The 16,162-nt window shown below is 42.3% G+C and overlaps 1 protein-coding gene across 1 annotated transcript in view; it reads left to right on the forward strand.

Moving 5' to 3' along the window:
• Positions 1-5,694, forward strand: part of LOC144772156 (pepsin A-like) — a 48,122-nt gene extending 42,428 nt beyond the window's left edge. The window contains exons 8-9 of the mRNA XM_078656304.1: positions 1,943-2,041; positions 5,440-5,694. Coding sequence (XP_078512430.1) covers positions 1,943-2,041; positions 5,440-5,577 — 237 coding nt within the window. The 3' untranslated portion in view covers positions 5,578-5,694. The remainder of the gene's footprint in view (positions 1-1,942; positions 2,042-5,439) is intronic.
• The last annotated feature ends 10,468 nt before the right edge of the window (positions 5,695-16,162 follow it).

Here is a 16,162-nt window from a genome sequence, read left to right on the forward strand (position 1 = left end):
AAAGTGACGTGCCGGCAGCGAGAGGGGCTTGTAATTAAGCCCATGGATCTGTTCCATTCACTGAATAGTAAATCCTCAGTCAACTAAAAATGACATTGTTTAGCATCAACTGCGGTCTGTGGTTGAAAGCATTTCGAATTATGAGCACCTTGATGTCAAGATGATTTTGGCATTCCTCCGAGACTATTGCATGGGGTTAATCTTCCACAGTAACATCTGCTTTGACATGCCTGATACCTGAAAAAGAGGCAAAGTGTAATTGACAGCAGAAGGGAATGTTTTTTTTTTAAACAGCTTAAAGGAATTGTGGTGTCTGTGTATTATATGTTGGTGCACTTTTATTTTATACTTATGTTGGAATCTTAATTTGTACTTGGGCAAATATTCCATGTATTACTTGCAACAGAATGTTTGGGCAATGGCTTGGAACACTCCTGCAGTCAGTTGGAATGACCATCCTGAGTCCTCAATTCCTGTATTCCTGTTTCTCCTGTTATCATAATCAATCTGCTGAAAGACTGAAGATTGAGGGTCCTCTGTGTTACTCTCAGCATCTAGAAGATTGCACTCTTCAGGAATGTACCCTGTTCTACCAATTAGTGTGAACAATGCACTATGAACAAGAAGGCTCTTCCCAGAGCCATCTCAGTCTCACAAGTATACATCTTATTTTTATTCAAAATTGTTCCACAAAGTTTTTTAGGTACTGCATTACTCTCATAGTACTGTTAAAGTACCCATTTACAATATTTTCTGGGATAGTACTATAACTGGTACCGCCAGGGTGGCAAAAACCCTAAGTACAACCCTGCCCCTGCTTGAGCACCAACTCTTGCTGTGCATAGTGAGGGGGTTGACCCAGGGCCACACCTACAACCAGACTCTGTTCCCAATCCCCAAGTGACACCACGGCAAAGTTTCTTTGGCTGTGCACAGCTGAGGTGCTGACCTCAGGGCCTGCCCAACGCACTCATGAGTGCCCAACACATTAGCAACTGGATACCCCTGCACACAATAAATAACAATTCAAGAGGGATGTGGGTATTGACACATGTACATTCCAACACAAAGCCTAAATGAATAAAAAACAAATTGTGTCAGTGTTTCGTTTTTTTAATGCTTTCATAGACAAACCAGCCGACACGTGTTTCGTCACATGTGGGATAGTATTCCCGCGACTCATCAGGGCTAGGTGTATTTGAGGTAGTCGCTCTTCCGGTTATAATTCCGACCTGGGTTATAGGGCTTATCCCCTCACCCTTTTGCACCACATCCAAACCATTCAGGCCCTAATTAATAGCGTCCATATTTGGCAGAGCGCCCTTTTCTATTCCCTGCACCTAAAATCCCTTCTGTTAATACTACATGGGCGCCCAACACCCTACTGTGCATAAGGGGAGTACTTATAAAAGAGACCCCAATCCAGCTTTCCTAATTTTGACACAATCTGACAGCATGTCAGCACAGAAGATGTAACCAACTTGTTGTCACTGGTACGGATCCTATTTATGTCTAGCAGTTTCCCACTGGTACAGATTGATGAATTCAGAAACCACTACTTTTCACTCCAGCCAGACAGAGCTCCATGTGTTTTCACCCGTGTGAGACTACTCCCAGGCCCCCGGGGCCTGATGGGACCACCAGCTCACTATAGCAACTGAATTTGAATCTAGAATCTAGAATTTGAAAGCAAAGAGGCTATCATACTAGAAGCTGACCCTTGTTTTGTTATGGCCAGCGGCTGGGCCTCTGCAGGGGTCATTTGCCACACATTTCTCAATTCCATGTTTGATACCAGCAGTACTATACATTTTATGAGCGTCTGACTTGCCATTTCAAAACAACTTCAAATTATTAACATTACCTTTCTGTTGCCAGAAGATATCTATGATATTTCCATCTTACTTATGATAACATGTTCTCTCTTCTTCTTAAACTTTAGTATAGTGTTGACTGTAGCACTATTAGTGATTTACCGGACTTGTATTTCACTTTCAACGGGAAGCCGTTCAACGTGCCTGCCACAGCCTACATCAACCAGGTAGGTGATAATCAAGCTCTTTCCATCCTTTGAATCTCCTTACACCACTCTTCTCTCAGACAGACTGGTCCACAGCTCACATAACATGGCTGCTTTACCTGGAGTTTTCTCTAACTTCACCCCAAATCTATCCAAAGTTGTTACCATCTTTGTCTCCTTCCATTGCTCTTTGGTCAATCCCCTCATACATTCCTGTTCTTTCTCCTGCTTGCTATTTTCTGTTTCTCCTTTTTCACATATCCTTCGATCTGTGGGTTTCACCTTACCTCTCTGTTCTGTATAGTAAATCTGTGTTCTGTGTCGTCTTACAACTGTGCTGCGTCTCCTCCATCTCTTTCCATTCTGCCCTTTCCCACTCCTTTGTTCTCTGTTAATTCTCCTTTCTCACTCTTCTGTTTTGGTTTTTCCCATGTCTTTCTGTGCTGTCCCCTCCAATCTCTGTTTGTGTCTCTCCTTCCTCCTTCTATCTTAATGCTCTATTTTTCCTATATCTACATTCCTTCTCCTTAAGTTTCAGTTTTTCATCTCATCCCTCTATTCTTTCAACTCTTTCTCTCTTTTCTGCTCTTCCTATATATTTTTTTGTCTGTTTCCTTCCATATCTCTGTTCTTCCACTATTCTCAATGGTTTATTACTGAAATTTCTCTGTATCTGCACCCTAGTCTCCTATCTCTCTGGTCTTTCTCAACAAATATTCCTGTTTTCTCTGCTATATCACTCTGTTGACGTCATCCTGTGTTCAATATCATCCTATCTCTGTGTTCATTTAGTTACCATCTCCGCACTGTCGTCTTCCATTGCTCTCTGGTTTGCCCGATCCTACATCTTAGTTCTTTCTTCTCTTTTATGTCTTCTGTACAATTGTATATCTCTGTTCTATCTCAATACTCTGTTTGTCTCCTCTCATAACTGTGCTGTCTCCTGCCATTGTCCTCTGTTCTGTATGTTTTTATCTTTATGGTTTGATCAAGCTTGCTCCAAGGCCCAGCAAAATCTGCATTGTTCGGCTAGGAAAGATAGGGAAAAGGCACTAAGAGAAGAGGCATGGGAGAACTTAGAGTTAGCAGCAGCCTCCAAGAATTGTCAACATTTATGGAAAGTGATTAACGCTCCTCATCTTAAAAGTATGACAGATCCTTCTCTAGATTCTCACGTCAGTGAGGATCAATGTGTGGTCCATTTCAAACAAATTTTTGACTCAAATAATATCTCAGGAACAGAATGCCCAATTGAAGAATCACCTCTGAGGGAGCCCTTGACTTTTTCAATCCAGGAGGTTAGTAGGGGATTGACAGAGGGCTCTAATAGAAAGGCACCGGGTCCTGATGTGGTCCCCATTGATTTTTTCTTTGGGTACCAAGACTTATGGATCCCATTACTAACTAATATTTGTAATGAAATTGTAAAATCTAACCCACTGGTATTATTGTTCCCATATTCAAAAAGGGTGACAAAGAAAAGCCCCAAAACTATAGACCAATTTCATTGCTGGATACCACGTCAAAACTAATGGGCCGCCTACATCTAAATAGCCTGGAAGAATGGGCCAACGAAGAAAGTATTCTGATGCAGGCCCAATATGGAGTCCAGAGTGGGAGAGGCAACACAGATCAGGGCCTCGATCTAACCATGATGATTGATAAATATACTAGAGCCAGAACAGGTCAGGGTCTTTCTGGCTTTCATGGATCTCAGCGCAGCGTTTGACTGGCAGATCCACTCCCAAGTCTGGAAAATAATGGCTGAATTGGGGGTGGAGCCTTCAATCATTAGTTTTATCCGGCAACTCTTTCTGATGCCACTGGGAGAGTAAGATTCGGGAAACAAGGGGAATGCACTCCCCCATTTCAGATCTGAAGGCGTGTCAGACAAGGGTGTGTCCTTGCCTCATTCTTATTTTCTTTATATACGAATGGTATCAAAGCCGCACTCTGAGGAGCAACAAGAGATGTTCCCATATTTGACTCCCTAACGGTACCTATTCTCGCATATGCTGATGATGTGTTGTTAATTGCATGGACAGGGGTGGTCTTCAGCGATTAACAAATGCCTTTGTATCCTTCATGACATCCTTGGGCTTAAGGGTAAATGAAGACAAGTCTTTTGTAGTAGGGAGGCCTGTGGTAAAGAGAGCATATAAGTTTATGATAGGCGAAAGGGAAACTAGAGGTCGTAGATTCCTTCTCGTACCTAGGGGTTCCTTCGACAACAAACAGAACTGGGAAAATATGGTGAAGCATAGAGCACGGATGATGGAGAGGAGTATGGGAGCTATAATGGGTTTCACAAAAAGGCCGTGTTCAAAACCACTTCATCCTACAAATAAGATCTATCAGGCAAAGTCACTTTCATTTGCTACTTAGCTCTCTCTTTCTTTCTCTCTTTTTCTCTGGCTCTCTCTTTCTTTCTCTCTCGCTCTCTTTCTCTCTCGCTCTCTCTCTCTCTTTCTCACTCTCTTTTTCTCTCGCTCTCTCTCTCTTTCGCTCTCACTCTCTATCTCTCTTCCCCTTTCTCTCTCTCTCTCTCGTCCTCTCTCGCTCTCTCTCTCTTTCTCTCTTTCTCTCTTTTCTCTCTTTTCTCTCTCTCTCACTTTCGCTCTCTCTTTTCTCTCTCTTTCTCGTCCTCTCTTGCTCTCTCTCTCTTTTCTCTCTCTTTCTCTCTCTCTCTCTCTCTTTTCTCTCTCTTTCTCGTCCTCTCTCTCTCTCTCTCGCTCTCTCTCTCTTTCTCTCGCTTTCTCTCTTTTTCTCTCGCTCTCTCTCTCTAATTCGCTCTCACTCTCTCTCTATTTCTCTCTCTCTCTCTCTCTAATTCGCTCTCACTCTCTCTCTATTTCTCTCTCTCTCTTCCCCTTTCTATTTCTCTCTCTCTTCCTCTCTCACTCTCTCACTCTTTCTCTCTCTCTCTCTCTTCCTCTCTTTTCTCTCTCTCTCACTTTTGCTCTCGCTCTCTCTCTCTTTCTCTCTCTCTCTCTTTTTCTCTCTCTCTCTCTCGCTCTCTCTCTTTCTCTTCCTCTCTCTCTCTCACGTTTCTCTCTCTTTCTCTTCCTCTCTCGCTCTCTCTCTCTTCCACAGTCTGAACCAAACGAGCATTAGAGAGACAATTTGGCAGCTTTTTTGGACAATGGTCGCTATATCGTGGCAATATTGTGTATAGAGCACCCTGCTTGAATCAATGTGAAATTGGCCCCTTAAAGGATCTGTAAACAAATGCTTGACCCCACACTAACCATTCATGAAAAGACACAGTGCATGTGGATGGAAAAGTACATTTCATTTTATATCCTGCAGGGCAGCAACACACATGACAAGGAGTAAATCAGTTGTACATAATCAATTGATCAATTGATCGAATCATGAAGTCGATCTTGCTAATAGATTATGTTTCTGTCCTTCGATAGAACACCTGCACCGCCAAATTCATATTGTCCCCTTCCAACCTGCCGGATACCTGGATCCTTGGAGATGTCTTCATGAGGGGCTACTACACCGTCTTCGACAGAGCTAACAACAACGTTGGCTTTGCCACCGCCGCCTGAATATAGCACCTTGGCACGCCCTGAGACTATGGAGTAGACAACATTGTAATTTTAAAAAGTGTGACTGTATATACTCAATATGGTCTCAAGTGAATAAACAGCCATTCTGAAGCATAAGTTCCTTCTTCATTTGTTGTGTCTGTCGAAAGATGGTGGTTGAACTTAACCCAGAAATGAAGAAAGATGCAGCAATGAAACCCCAGTCTCGACAGTGCTTAAGATGCCCACAATATGACATTTTGAGCATCATCAGGCCAGGCCAGCATCATGTCACAACTGCCTGCAGTATGACAAACATGTACAGAGGTTTACATGGATTTGCTGCAGACATCCACTGTATGACTACAGATGTCGACAGTATGACTACAGATTACTAGAGACATTCACAGTATGATTACAGATGTCAACAGTATCACTACAGACGTTCACAGTATCACTACAGATGTTGACAGTATGACTTCAGATTAATAAAGACGGTCACAGTATGACTACAGATGTCGACAGTAGGACTACAGATGACTGCAGATGTCCAGAGTATCACTACAGATTTCTACAAACGTCCATGGTATGATTACAGATGTCCACAGTATGACTAAAGATGAGTACAGACATCCACAGTCTGAAACAGACATCCACAGCATTACTACATATGTCCAGAGTATGACTACAGATGTCCATAGTATGACTTCATATTTCTACAGCTGTTTACAGTATGTCCCTACAGATGTCCAGAGTATGGCTACAGACCTCCACTGTGTAACTACAGACGTCCACAGTATGACTACAAATGTCCACAGTGTGACTACACATGCCCATAGTATGACTCCAGATCAAATCACTACATATGTCCGCAGTATGACTTCAGAATTCTAGAGTGGTCCATAGTGTGTATGACTACAGATGTCCATAATATGAATAGAGATCACTACATATGTCCACAGTATGACAACAGACATCCACAGTGTGAGTACAGACATCCACAGTATGACTACAGATGTCGACAGTGTGAGTACAGATGACCACAGTATGAGTTCAGACGGCCACAGTATGACTACAGACATCCACAGTATGACTACTGGTGCCCACAGTATTAGTACAGATTTCTACAAATGTTCATGGTAAGATTACAGATGTCCAGAGTATGAGTACAGATTACTACCGGTGTCTTGATACGGCCACAGTATTACTACAGATATCCACAGTATGAGTATAGACGTCCACAGTATGACAACAGATGACTACAGCTACATCAACACTATTACTACAGATGTCCACAGTATGACTACAGATGTTCACAGTATCACTACAGAATTGCAAACCATGACTACAGATGTCCACAATATTACTACAGTGGACTACAGATGTCTACAGTATGAGTGCAGATGTCTTTGGTATGACTACTGACATCCACAGTATGACTACAGATGTTCAGAGTATGACCACAGATTTCTACAGACGCCCACAGTATGACTACAGATGTCCACATTATGACTACAGATTACTTCAGGAATCACTGACAGAATATCGAGGAGCTAAATATCGACCTACAAAAATATCGGTGACAAAATATTGACTACCAGAATATCGAATTCCTCTCTACAAACAGATAAGTACAACAATATCGATTCCTAAATATCGTTGTAAATAATATAGTTTGCTAAAATATCAAATTTTTTATATCTCTTAAAAATAATGTAAAATTAATGTAATAATACATATAATTTTCATTTTCATTTTCACTACTTATATATTAACTAAATAATATTATAAAAAACAATATTTTTAATAATTAAATGTTAAAAACATATTTTTAAATATAATAAAATATATATATATAAACCTATTCTATAAATATAAAAATACATTATATATAATACGTTTTTTTAGAATATTTGACACTACATTAAATATAACAATACTTAAAAGATTGCATAGCGTAAAAGATGAAATTACTATTTCCACTCCAACAAGTGGTACATTAGTGAACGTGTTGGATAGCGTGTGGGTAAAAATTACTATTCCCATTCCAGTGAGTGCAACAGTAAAGAAACCGTTGGATAGAGGGTGGTTAAAAATGACTATTCCCACTCCAGTGAGTACAACAGTAGGGAAAGCATTGGAAAACGGGAGGGTAAAAATTACTATTCCCACTCCAGTGAGTGCAACAGTAGGGAAAGCGTTGAATAGCGGGGGGTAAAAATTGCTATTCCCACTCCAGTGAGTGCAACAGTAAGGAAAGCGTTGGATAGTGGGAGGGTAAAAATTACTATTCCCACTCCAGTGAGTGCAAGAGTAGGGAAAGATTTGAAGAGCGGGAGGGTAACAATTACTATTCCCACTCCAGTGAGTGGAACAGTATGGAAAGTGTTGGATAGCGTAAGGTAATAATTTATTATACCCACTCCTGCAATATACATAAAATTATTCAACAATTAATAACTTTTTTAAATGAATTTACCTCCCACCATTTTCCCCTATAAACATTGTCTACAATATTGTAACATATTACATTTACATTTACATTTACATTTACATTTACATAACAATTAATAACAATCAAATCTAAATTAGTTCACACAATTAACACTATAAAATAACTTAAACAAATTATAATGTAACAAATATTAAAAATTAGATAAAAATAAAGTACTTCCTACCCCACTCCCCTATCAACCCTCAACCCACTGATAAAAAAGTACACAATTAACATATTCACTAATTAATTGTTAATAATTAATATCTAATGAATTACTTATAATTAAACAACAACATACACAATTCACATAATTACCAATCAATTATTAATTGTTATCAATCAACTTATAATTAATCAGTAATACATTAATAAACGTAACATAAATTATTAAATATTAAATTATTAAGTAATACAATAATAAATTAATTAGTGTCAAATACATTACTTCCCACCCTATTTCCCTATAAACCCACAAACCGCTACAGACTTAAATTACGCACAAAAGTATTTAACATATAATTATTTCTGAATAATGCAAAAAATATATATTATAAATAAATTACTTCCCACCCTATTCCCCTATAAACCTGCAACCCGCTACAGAATTAAATTACACAAGCATTTATTAACATAAACTTCATTACTTTTACAAAATTCAAACATACCTGACAAAAATAAAACATACTTTTAACACATATACTAACACTTAAAATACAAAAAAAATCGATATTACTAACTTTGATATTATAGAAACCAATATTTTTTACCTGCATTTTGATATTCTGCACCACTATATCTTTGCGATTGGATATTCTGTCCATTCTATATTAAAAAACTCAATATTCTGTCCAGTCAATATTTTTTTTTCGATATTGGGACTAGTTACCTTGCTACAGATATCCACAGTATGACTATAGATGTCCAGAGTATGACAGCATATTCATACAGCTGTTCACAGTATGTCCCGACAGATGTCCACATTATGACCACAGACATCCTCTGTGCGACTATGTCCACATTATGACTACAGATTACTACAGACGTCCACAGTATGACTACACATGCCCACAGTATGACTGCACATGCCCACAGTATTTATTTATTTATTTATTATGTAACTTATACCGCGCAGACTAAACCCGAAGGTATCAAGGCGCCTACCAAAAAAGATCAGAATGCAGGGCACCACTACAAATACGCTTGTACATAGAGACGTGTTTTAAGGGCAGATCTAAAAGTCTGTAGAGAGGGCAGGGACCTTAGTTCAAGCGGAAGAGCGTTCCACCATTTTGGAGCCAGATGGGAAAAAGCCTTCCCACCCCATCTGGCTTTCCGAACACGCGGGACACAGAGAAGAAGTCGATTTGAGGAGCGGAGGTTCCTGCCAGTATTATAATGAGACAGGATAGATCCAATACCTGAAGGGCTATTTTTCGCCAAAGCTTTATAAACCATACACATGGATTTAAAAACTATCCGCTCCTCCATCGGAAGCCAATGAAGCTGCTTCCTGGCCAAAGTGGCCGAGGAACGACGAGGTAGATCAAGGACAAATCTTGCTGCCGCATTCTGGACTACCTGCAAGCGCTGCAACTGGCTTTTGTTCAATCCTGCATACAGCGCATTGCAATAGTCCAAGCGGGAGCCCAGAAGGGCAACAGCAAGTTGCCTTCTTGCCTGCAGAGAGAGGTAGTGCCGAATTTTCCTGAGTATGTGGATGATGCCCCAACAGGTAGATACAGTCCTGTTAACCTGTTGACACATACCAAGGGAGGGATCAATCATGACCCCAAGATTTTTAGCCAAAGAGGTGGGATTAGGGCAGGCACCCAATGAGTCAGGCCACCACTCCATTGACCAGACCCCTACTTTCCTCCAAACACCATCACCTCAGTCTTCTCCCCATTTAATTTCAGTGAATTGTGAATCATCCACTGGCTGACAGCCTCCATACAAGATCTAAAATTGGAGGCTGTTAGCTCGGTTGACTGGGAGAGAGAGACGAGGATCTGGGTGTCATCCGCATAGGAGACTACCTCCATCCCAAAAGAACTAATTAGTCTGGCAAGGGGGGTCACATAGATGTTAAAAAGGGTGGGACTAAGCGCCGACCCCTGAGGGACCCCACATTGCACAGACAGGGATGGAGATAGAAATTTTCCCAGCATTACCCTCTGCTCTCTATGATCGAGAAAAGAGGAGAGGAGCCCCAGGGCAGCCCCCTGAACCCCAATCTCACCCAGTCGAGATGTTAGTACTAGGGGAGAAAGGGTATTGAAGGCAGCCGTGAGGTCAAGAAGGATTAGGAGGGAGGTCTGACCCCCATCCACACTCGTGCGGATGGAATCGAGCACCAGGGTGAGGGCAGACTCGGTGCTATGTTCCCTCCTAAACCCATGCTGGGAAGGATCCAAACAGCCCGAACTCTCCACAAAGGCAGCAAGATGTTTGTTTAAATGAGCTTCTAACATCTTCGCGGGAGCCGGGAGCAGTGAGATGGGGCGAAAGTTCTTTAAAACCCCAGGATCGAGGGAGGGTTTCTTAAGCAGTGGTTTTACCACAGCATTTTTCCACTGCTGAGGAAAAGTACCCTCCCTCATCACCCTATTCATGATGTCAACCAAAGGGGGTAAGAGAGATCCTCTACACTGCTTCAGGATCTTTAAAGGACAGGCGTCAAGCGGAGACCCAGATTTAGTTTTGTTAAGCAAGGTCTCTAGATCTTGTAGAGAAAGAGGAGGAAAGGATTCCAGGCATCCGGCCAAGGGAAGCTCTACCGAAGCAGCGTCCAAGACCGCAATAGCCGGTGGCTCAACAGTTGATAGTCTCTGTGACTCCAAAGCAGTATAGATGTCCGATATTTTAGACTGAAAGAAGAGGGCTATGTCATTGCAGAGCTCCTGAGATGAAATTACAGGATCGGGGACCTGAAGAGATGTAAGAGAGTCCACAATCCTGAAGAGCTCTTTGGGAGATGAAAGTGAAGCTGTGAGGGCCGTAAAATAGTCTTGTTTGGTCCTGATCACTTCCAGTTTATATCTTTTTAACAGGGTTTTATGAACTTCCCTGTCTCTTTGGTCCCAACTGGCATGCCATAGGCACTCCTGTCTCCTTACTTCCTGTCTAAGGAGTCTTAACTGTTCAGAGAACCAGGGAGCTGAGGGTCTTTTCCTGGCTGAATAGCAGGACCGAGCAGGGGCCAGTTAATCCAAGGCCTCAATGAGAATCTTTTCATATTGCGGCACCGCCAAGGGGAGATCCATCTCCCGAGTTGAGGACAGACTGGGAATCCACGGGTCAAAAGAATTTTCCCTGATATTTTTGAGATTCCTACGTACTTCAGTAGTACTCGGAACTTTTCTAAAGATGTCCTGGCTCGGGAAGGCCAGGTTAAAGGGGACGGCCAGATGGTCCGACCAGGACAGAAGAAAAGGATCCATTACTGTCAGTCTCTGATCATTAGAGGAGATGCCATCGAGCGTATGCCCCGCTCGGTGGGTGGGTCCTTTCACCAATTGGGTGAATCCACATGCTGACAAAGCTTCCAGCAGGACAAAAGTGTCATGAGCCTCCAACAACTCTAAATGAAAATTAAAGTCGCCCAAGATAGTTAAATTTTCACGGCCAAAATAAGGTTCCAAAAGCTGAAGCAGTTTCAGACCGAAGTCTGTTCTAGGACCGGGAGGACGATATACCAAAATCCCGTTAAATGGGGGAATCGAGGAGTCATACAGTGAAAAATATAACACTTGACTGCACATGCCCACAGTATGACACAAGATCACTAAAGACTCACACAGTATGACTATACAAGTCCAATGTAGGACTACAGATGTCCACAGTATGCCTAAAGATGACTACAGATATCAACAATGTGATTAGAGAGATCAACATCATTACTGCAAGTTTCCAGAGAATTTGAACATGTGTCATAGTATCACTACAGACATCCACAGTATGACTACGGATGTCCATAATATGATCAGAGATCACGAGAGATGTCTACAATATGACTACAGACATCCACAGCATTCCTACTAATGTCCAAAGTATGACTATATATGTCCACAGTATGAGTACAGATCACTACAGATGCCCACAGTATGGCTACAGGTGTCCACAGTATGACTACAGATTTCTACAAACGTGATTACAGATGTCCAGTGTATGACTACAGATTACTACAGATGTCCACGGTATGACTTGATATGTCCACAGCATTACTACAGATATGTCAACATTATTACTACAGATGTCCACAGTATAACTACAGAAGTCCACTGTATGGCTACAGATGTCCACTGTATCATACAAACATTCACAGTATTAGTACAGACGTTCATAGTATGACTAAGGATGTCCACAGTATCACAACAGACATCCAAACCATGACTACAGACGTCCACAGTATGGCTACAGGTGTCCACAGTATGACTACAGATTACTACAGATGTCCACACTATGACTTGATACGTCCACAGCATTACTACAGATGGCCACAGTATCACAACAGACATCCACAATATGAGTACAGATATCAACATTATTACTACAGATGTCCACAATATTACTAAGGATGTCCACAGATTCACTACAGACATCCAAACCATGATACAGATTTCCACAGTATGACTAAAGTGGACTAAAGATGTCCACAGTATGAGTACAGATGTCTTCAGTAGGGCTACTGACATCCATAGTATGTCTATAGAGGAGAGGATGTGGCTTTACGGCTAGAGTGGTTCAACCTCAATGCTGGGAAACCACGTTTGAGTCTCGGCAGGGATGCTCAACAACTTGTGATGTGGACAAATCACGTAATCTTCCCAAGCCTAACAAAAAAAGTGTCCATCTGTAACACAACAGGTACTCATGTAAAGCACTTTGATACCTTTGGGTCATGTTTGCGCTATATAAAACTCAGAGAAAAAAAGAAATGTCCAGAGTATGACCACAGATATCTACAGACGTCCATAGTATGACAGCAGAAGCCCACAGTGTGACTACAGATGTCCACAGTATGAGTAGAGACTAGTATGGATGTCCACAGTATGACTACAAATGCCCACAGTATGACTACAGATGTCCACAGTATGACTACAGATGTCCACAGTATGACTACAGATGTCCACAGTGTGAATACAGATCTCTACAGACACCCACAGTATGACTACAGATGTCCACAGTATGACTTTAGATGTCCACAGTATGCCAGAAATGTCACTACTGGGCCAGGTTGACCCGCATCATATCAAGGAATCCTCCAAAATGTCAAAAGTGACCACCTATGCCACAGCCTACATTTTGCAGAGTGGGCACCATCATGCTTCTTAAAGATGTTGTGACATGTGATTTGGTCCCTCTGTTTCTGACTTTCCATATCATTCGCTTAAGCCACCGGACCCTCTTGCTGGCTGACCATGGGCTTGACAATGTGTGCAAACTGCCCTCCAATTCATTTCTTCAGCCACCAAAGCTTTGAATCGATGCCTAGTTATTTTCGCATTGATAGGAGATGTGTGTTGAAAACCATTTGTAGAGGTGAGAAACAGGCCAACCAGATATGTAATTTGCCCAAAATTCTTCGATATCTTAAGTATTGCATGCACGGAAGAGCTTTTGATTAGAAAACTGTATCACAGATAATAGTTCAACCAGATCTGTGCTCGTTAGGTTTGGGTCCAGGAGATATACTAGTACATGTCTGATTCTCGATAACGTTGGACTTAAATCTGGACCACAAACCCAACAGCAGACCAGTCACAGATTGAAGCAAGACCAAGAACCCTCTGGGATTCACAACAATTGCCTATAACTCTGTACAGTTTGTGTGACATAGCCTTGACTTATCTCATAAGACAGAACATGCAGCAACAACAGACCTGCCATACTGTTTTCTGTCTCTCTACATCTCAAAATCTATGGTATGTCATCATAGAAAAGTTGAGCAAAGACATACCCTTTTTTGCCAACTCAGAGAACTTAACTAGGTAGAACTTCACTTTCATAACATAACAGGAGAAGAGACCCTCTCCTCAGCACTTCTTAGCTTTGACATGCATTCCACGTCACATCTACGAGACCAGAATAAGGCATATTTGCTCATGTATGCAGACAATATGCAAAAATATAACCTCCTGGGAAAAGTCTCAGAATCTTGTAAAAAAAATACAAAGCGGCCAATTAGGATGGCGGACGGACTTGCGTCCGTCCGCCATCCCAGAGGTGGAGGGACCGTCCGCATGGGCTGCGGCGGTCCCTTCGTGCAAATTAGGATGTGACCGCCATCCTGGCGGTCACATCCTGGATATTTAACATTGCGGCGGGTGCTGCTTCAAGCAGCACCCGCCGCAATGTTAAAAGTGCATGTTTAACATTTACATGCACAAAGCGGCATGCACCGCGCGGTGCCTGCCGCTTTGTGCATGTAAATGCTGGGGGGTACCATAGGTACCCCCCATGTGCACCCCCCACCCGCCTACACCCTGGGGGCCCGCAACGGGCCCCCAAAATCAAAAGTACACATGCTTTTCCACGGCGGAAAAACCGCCGCGGAAAAGCATGTTTACAAATGTTTCCTAATTTGGCTGGCGGTGTCTGATAGACACTGCCAGCCAAATGAGAGCTTTTCCGCCGCGGTTGTAATCCGACCGCGGCGGAAAAGCAGCGGACAGAAACCAAGACCCACCAGCCATCGTAGTGGGTCTTTGGTGACTCCGCAGAGGATTTTCCGCCTCCTCCGGTCCGGAGGTGGCTTCCGCCGGCCCGGAGGAGGCGGAAAATCCTCCATCCTAATCGGCATCAAAGTGTCTTGATGAGATCTAGAATTACAACACAGCTCTCTAATCCGAGGCTACGGGAGGAAATGATCCTAACATTTGTCTTTAGTCTTGAATGGTACCTCCTCCTATTATAAGTATACTCATTTCATTTGAAAACAGCACAAGACACAAGCATGGGAAACCAATTTTGTTTTTTTTGTGTTTGTTTCAAGGAGGACCTGGGGCAGTTTGACATGGACTGTTCCTATTGGAACAGGGTGAGGATTTGCATTGGCTGGGTCCAGACGGCAGTGGCATGGTGAGCAAAATGGCAATGGACTGGGGTGTGGCCCGAGTAATTACCAGTGGTTGAGATTCATTCAAGCATTCCATCCATCAATTTCTGTATACTTTACTTGACTTGAGCATGTCCCCCCAAGTGGGATGAGTATGCCCAGACGCGTGTCCGGTCCACACTATGCACCGAAACCAATCTAAACTCACCGAAAGAGAATTTATAAGGGCTAAACGAGTAGTGGGTTGCTTTTGATATAGTTAAGGGTGGACATGGCCCATACGTTTGGCCTGGACTGTTCCTACTGGAGCAGGATCAAGACTTATTTGCATATGGCTGGATGCAAACTGAGGAGGCATGCTGTGCCAAATAACAATAGACTGGAATGTAAATCTGAGTAGTTACTGGTGGTTGAGATTAACTCAAGTATTCCATCCATCACATTTGTATACTGTAATTCAGCTTAGCTTGTTCAGATGCGACCCACTCCCTAAGAACAGCTGCCTATGTGCCAATGAATATAGGAAAACCCATTGATAAAGAAGTCAGAAATCACCATAGGAGGAACGCCCCAGGCTTTACAAGACAGCAAGGTTGAAGCTATTCCACAAATCATTCCAAACATGGCAACTGTTCTGGGAAGGATCTCAAGAGACATTAAAAAGTATTTGGCTCGAGCCAGGATAGTGAACCAGAACATGTCCATGGACCCGTCCGAAACAATCACAAACTCCCAAATTTAGAGCCTTCAACTAACGAAATAGCTCCTCTTGGGAATAAGAATATTTAGGTGGCTGGATCTAGAAGAACCTTTGGGCCATAATTACAAGCCCCTATCGCCACAGGAACATCACTTTTAAAGGCATTCCTGTGGCAATACAGGCTTTGCCTAATTACAAGGCAGTGCTAAGCCACTTCATGTGGCTTAACACCGCCTTATGAATAAGGCACACTTTCATGCTACACTTAGCGTGAAAGGGACGTCCAATGGGTGTTTCAGTGAGCGTTTAGTCGCAATACCCATTCATTTTGACACTGCCCCCTGTTAGTAAT

Source organism: Lissotriton helveticus, chromosome 8, assembly GCF_964261635.1.
Source record: "Lissotriton helveticus chromosome 8, aLisHel1.1, whole genome shotgun sequence".
Taxonomy (NCBI): Eukaryota; Metazoa; Chordata; class Amphibia; order Caudata; family Salamandridae; genus Lissotriton; species Lissotriton helveticus.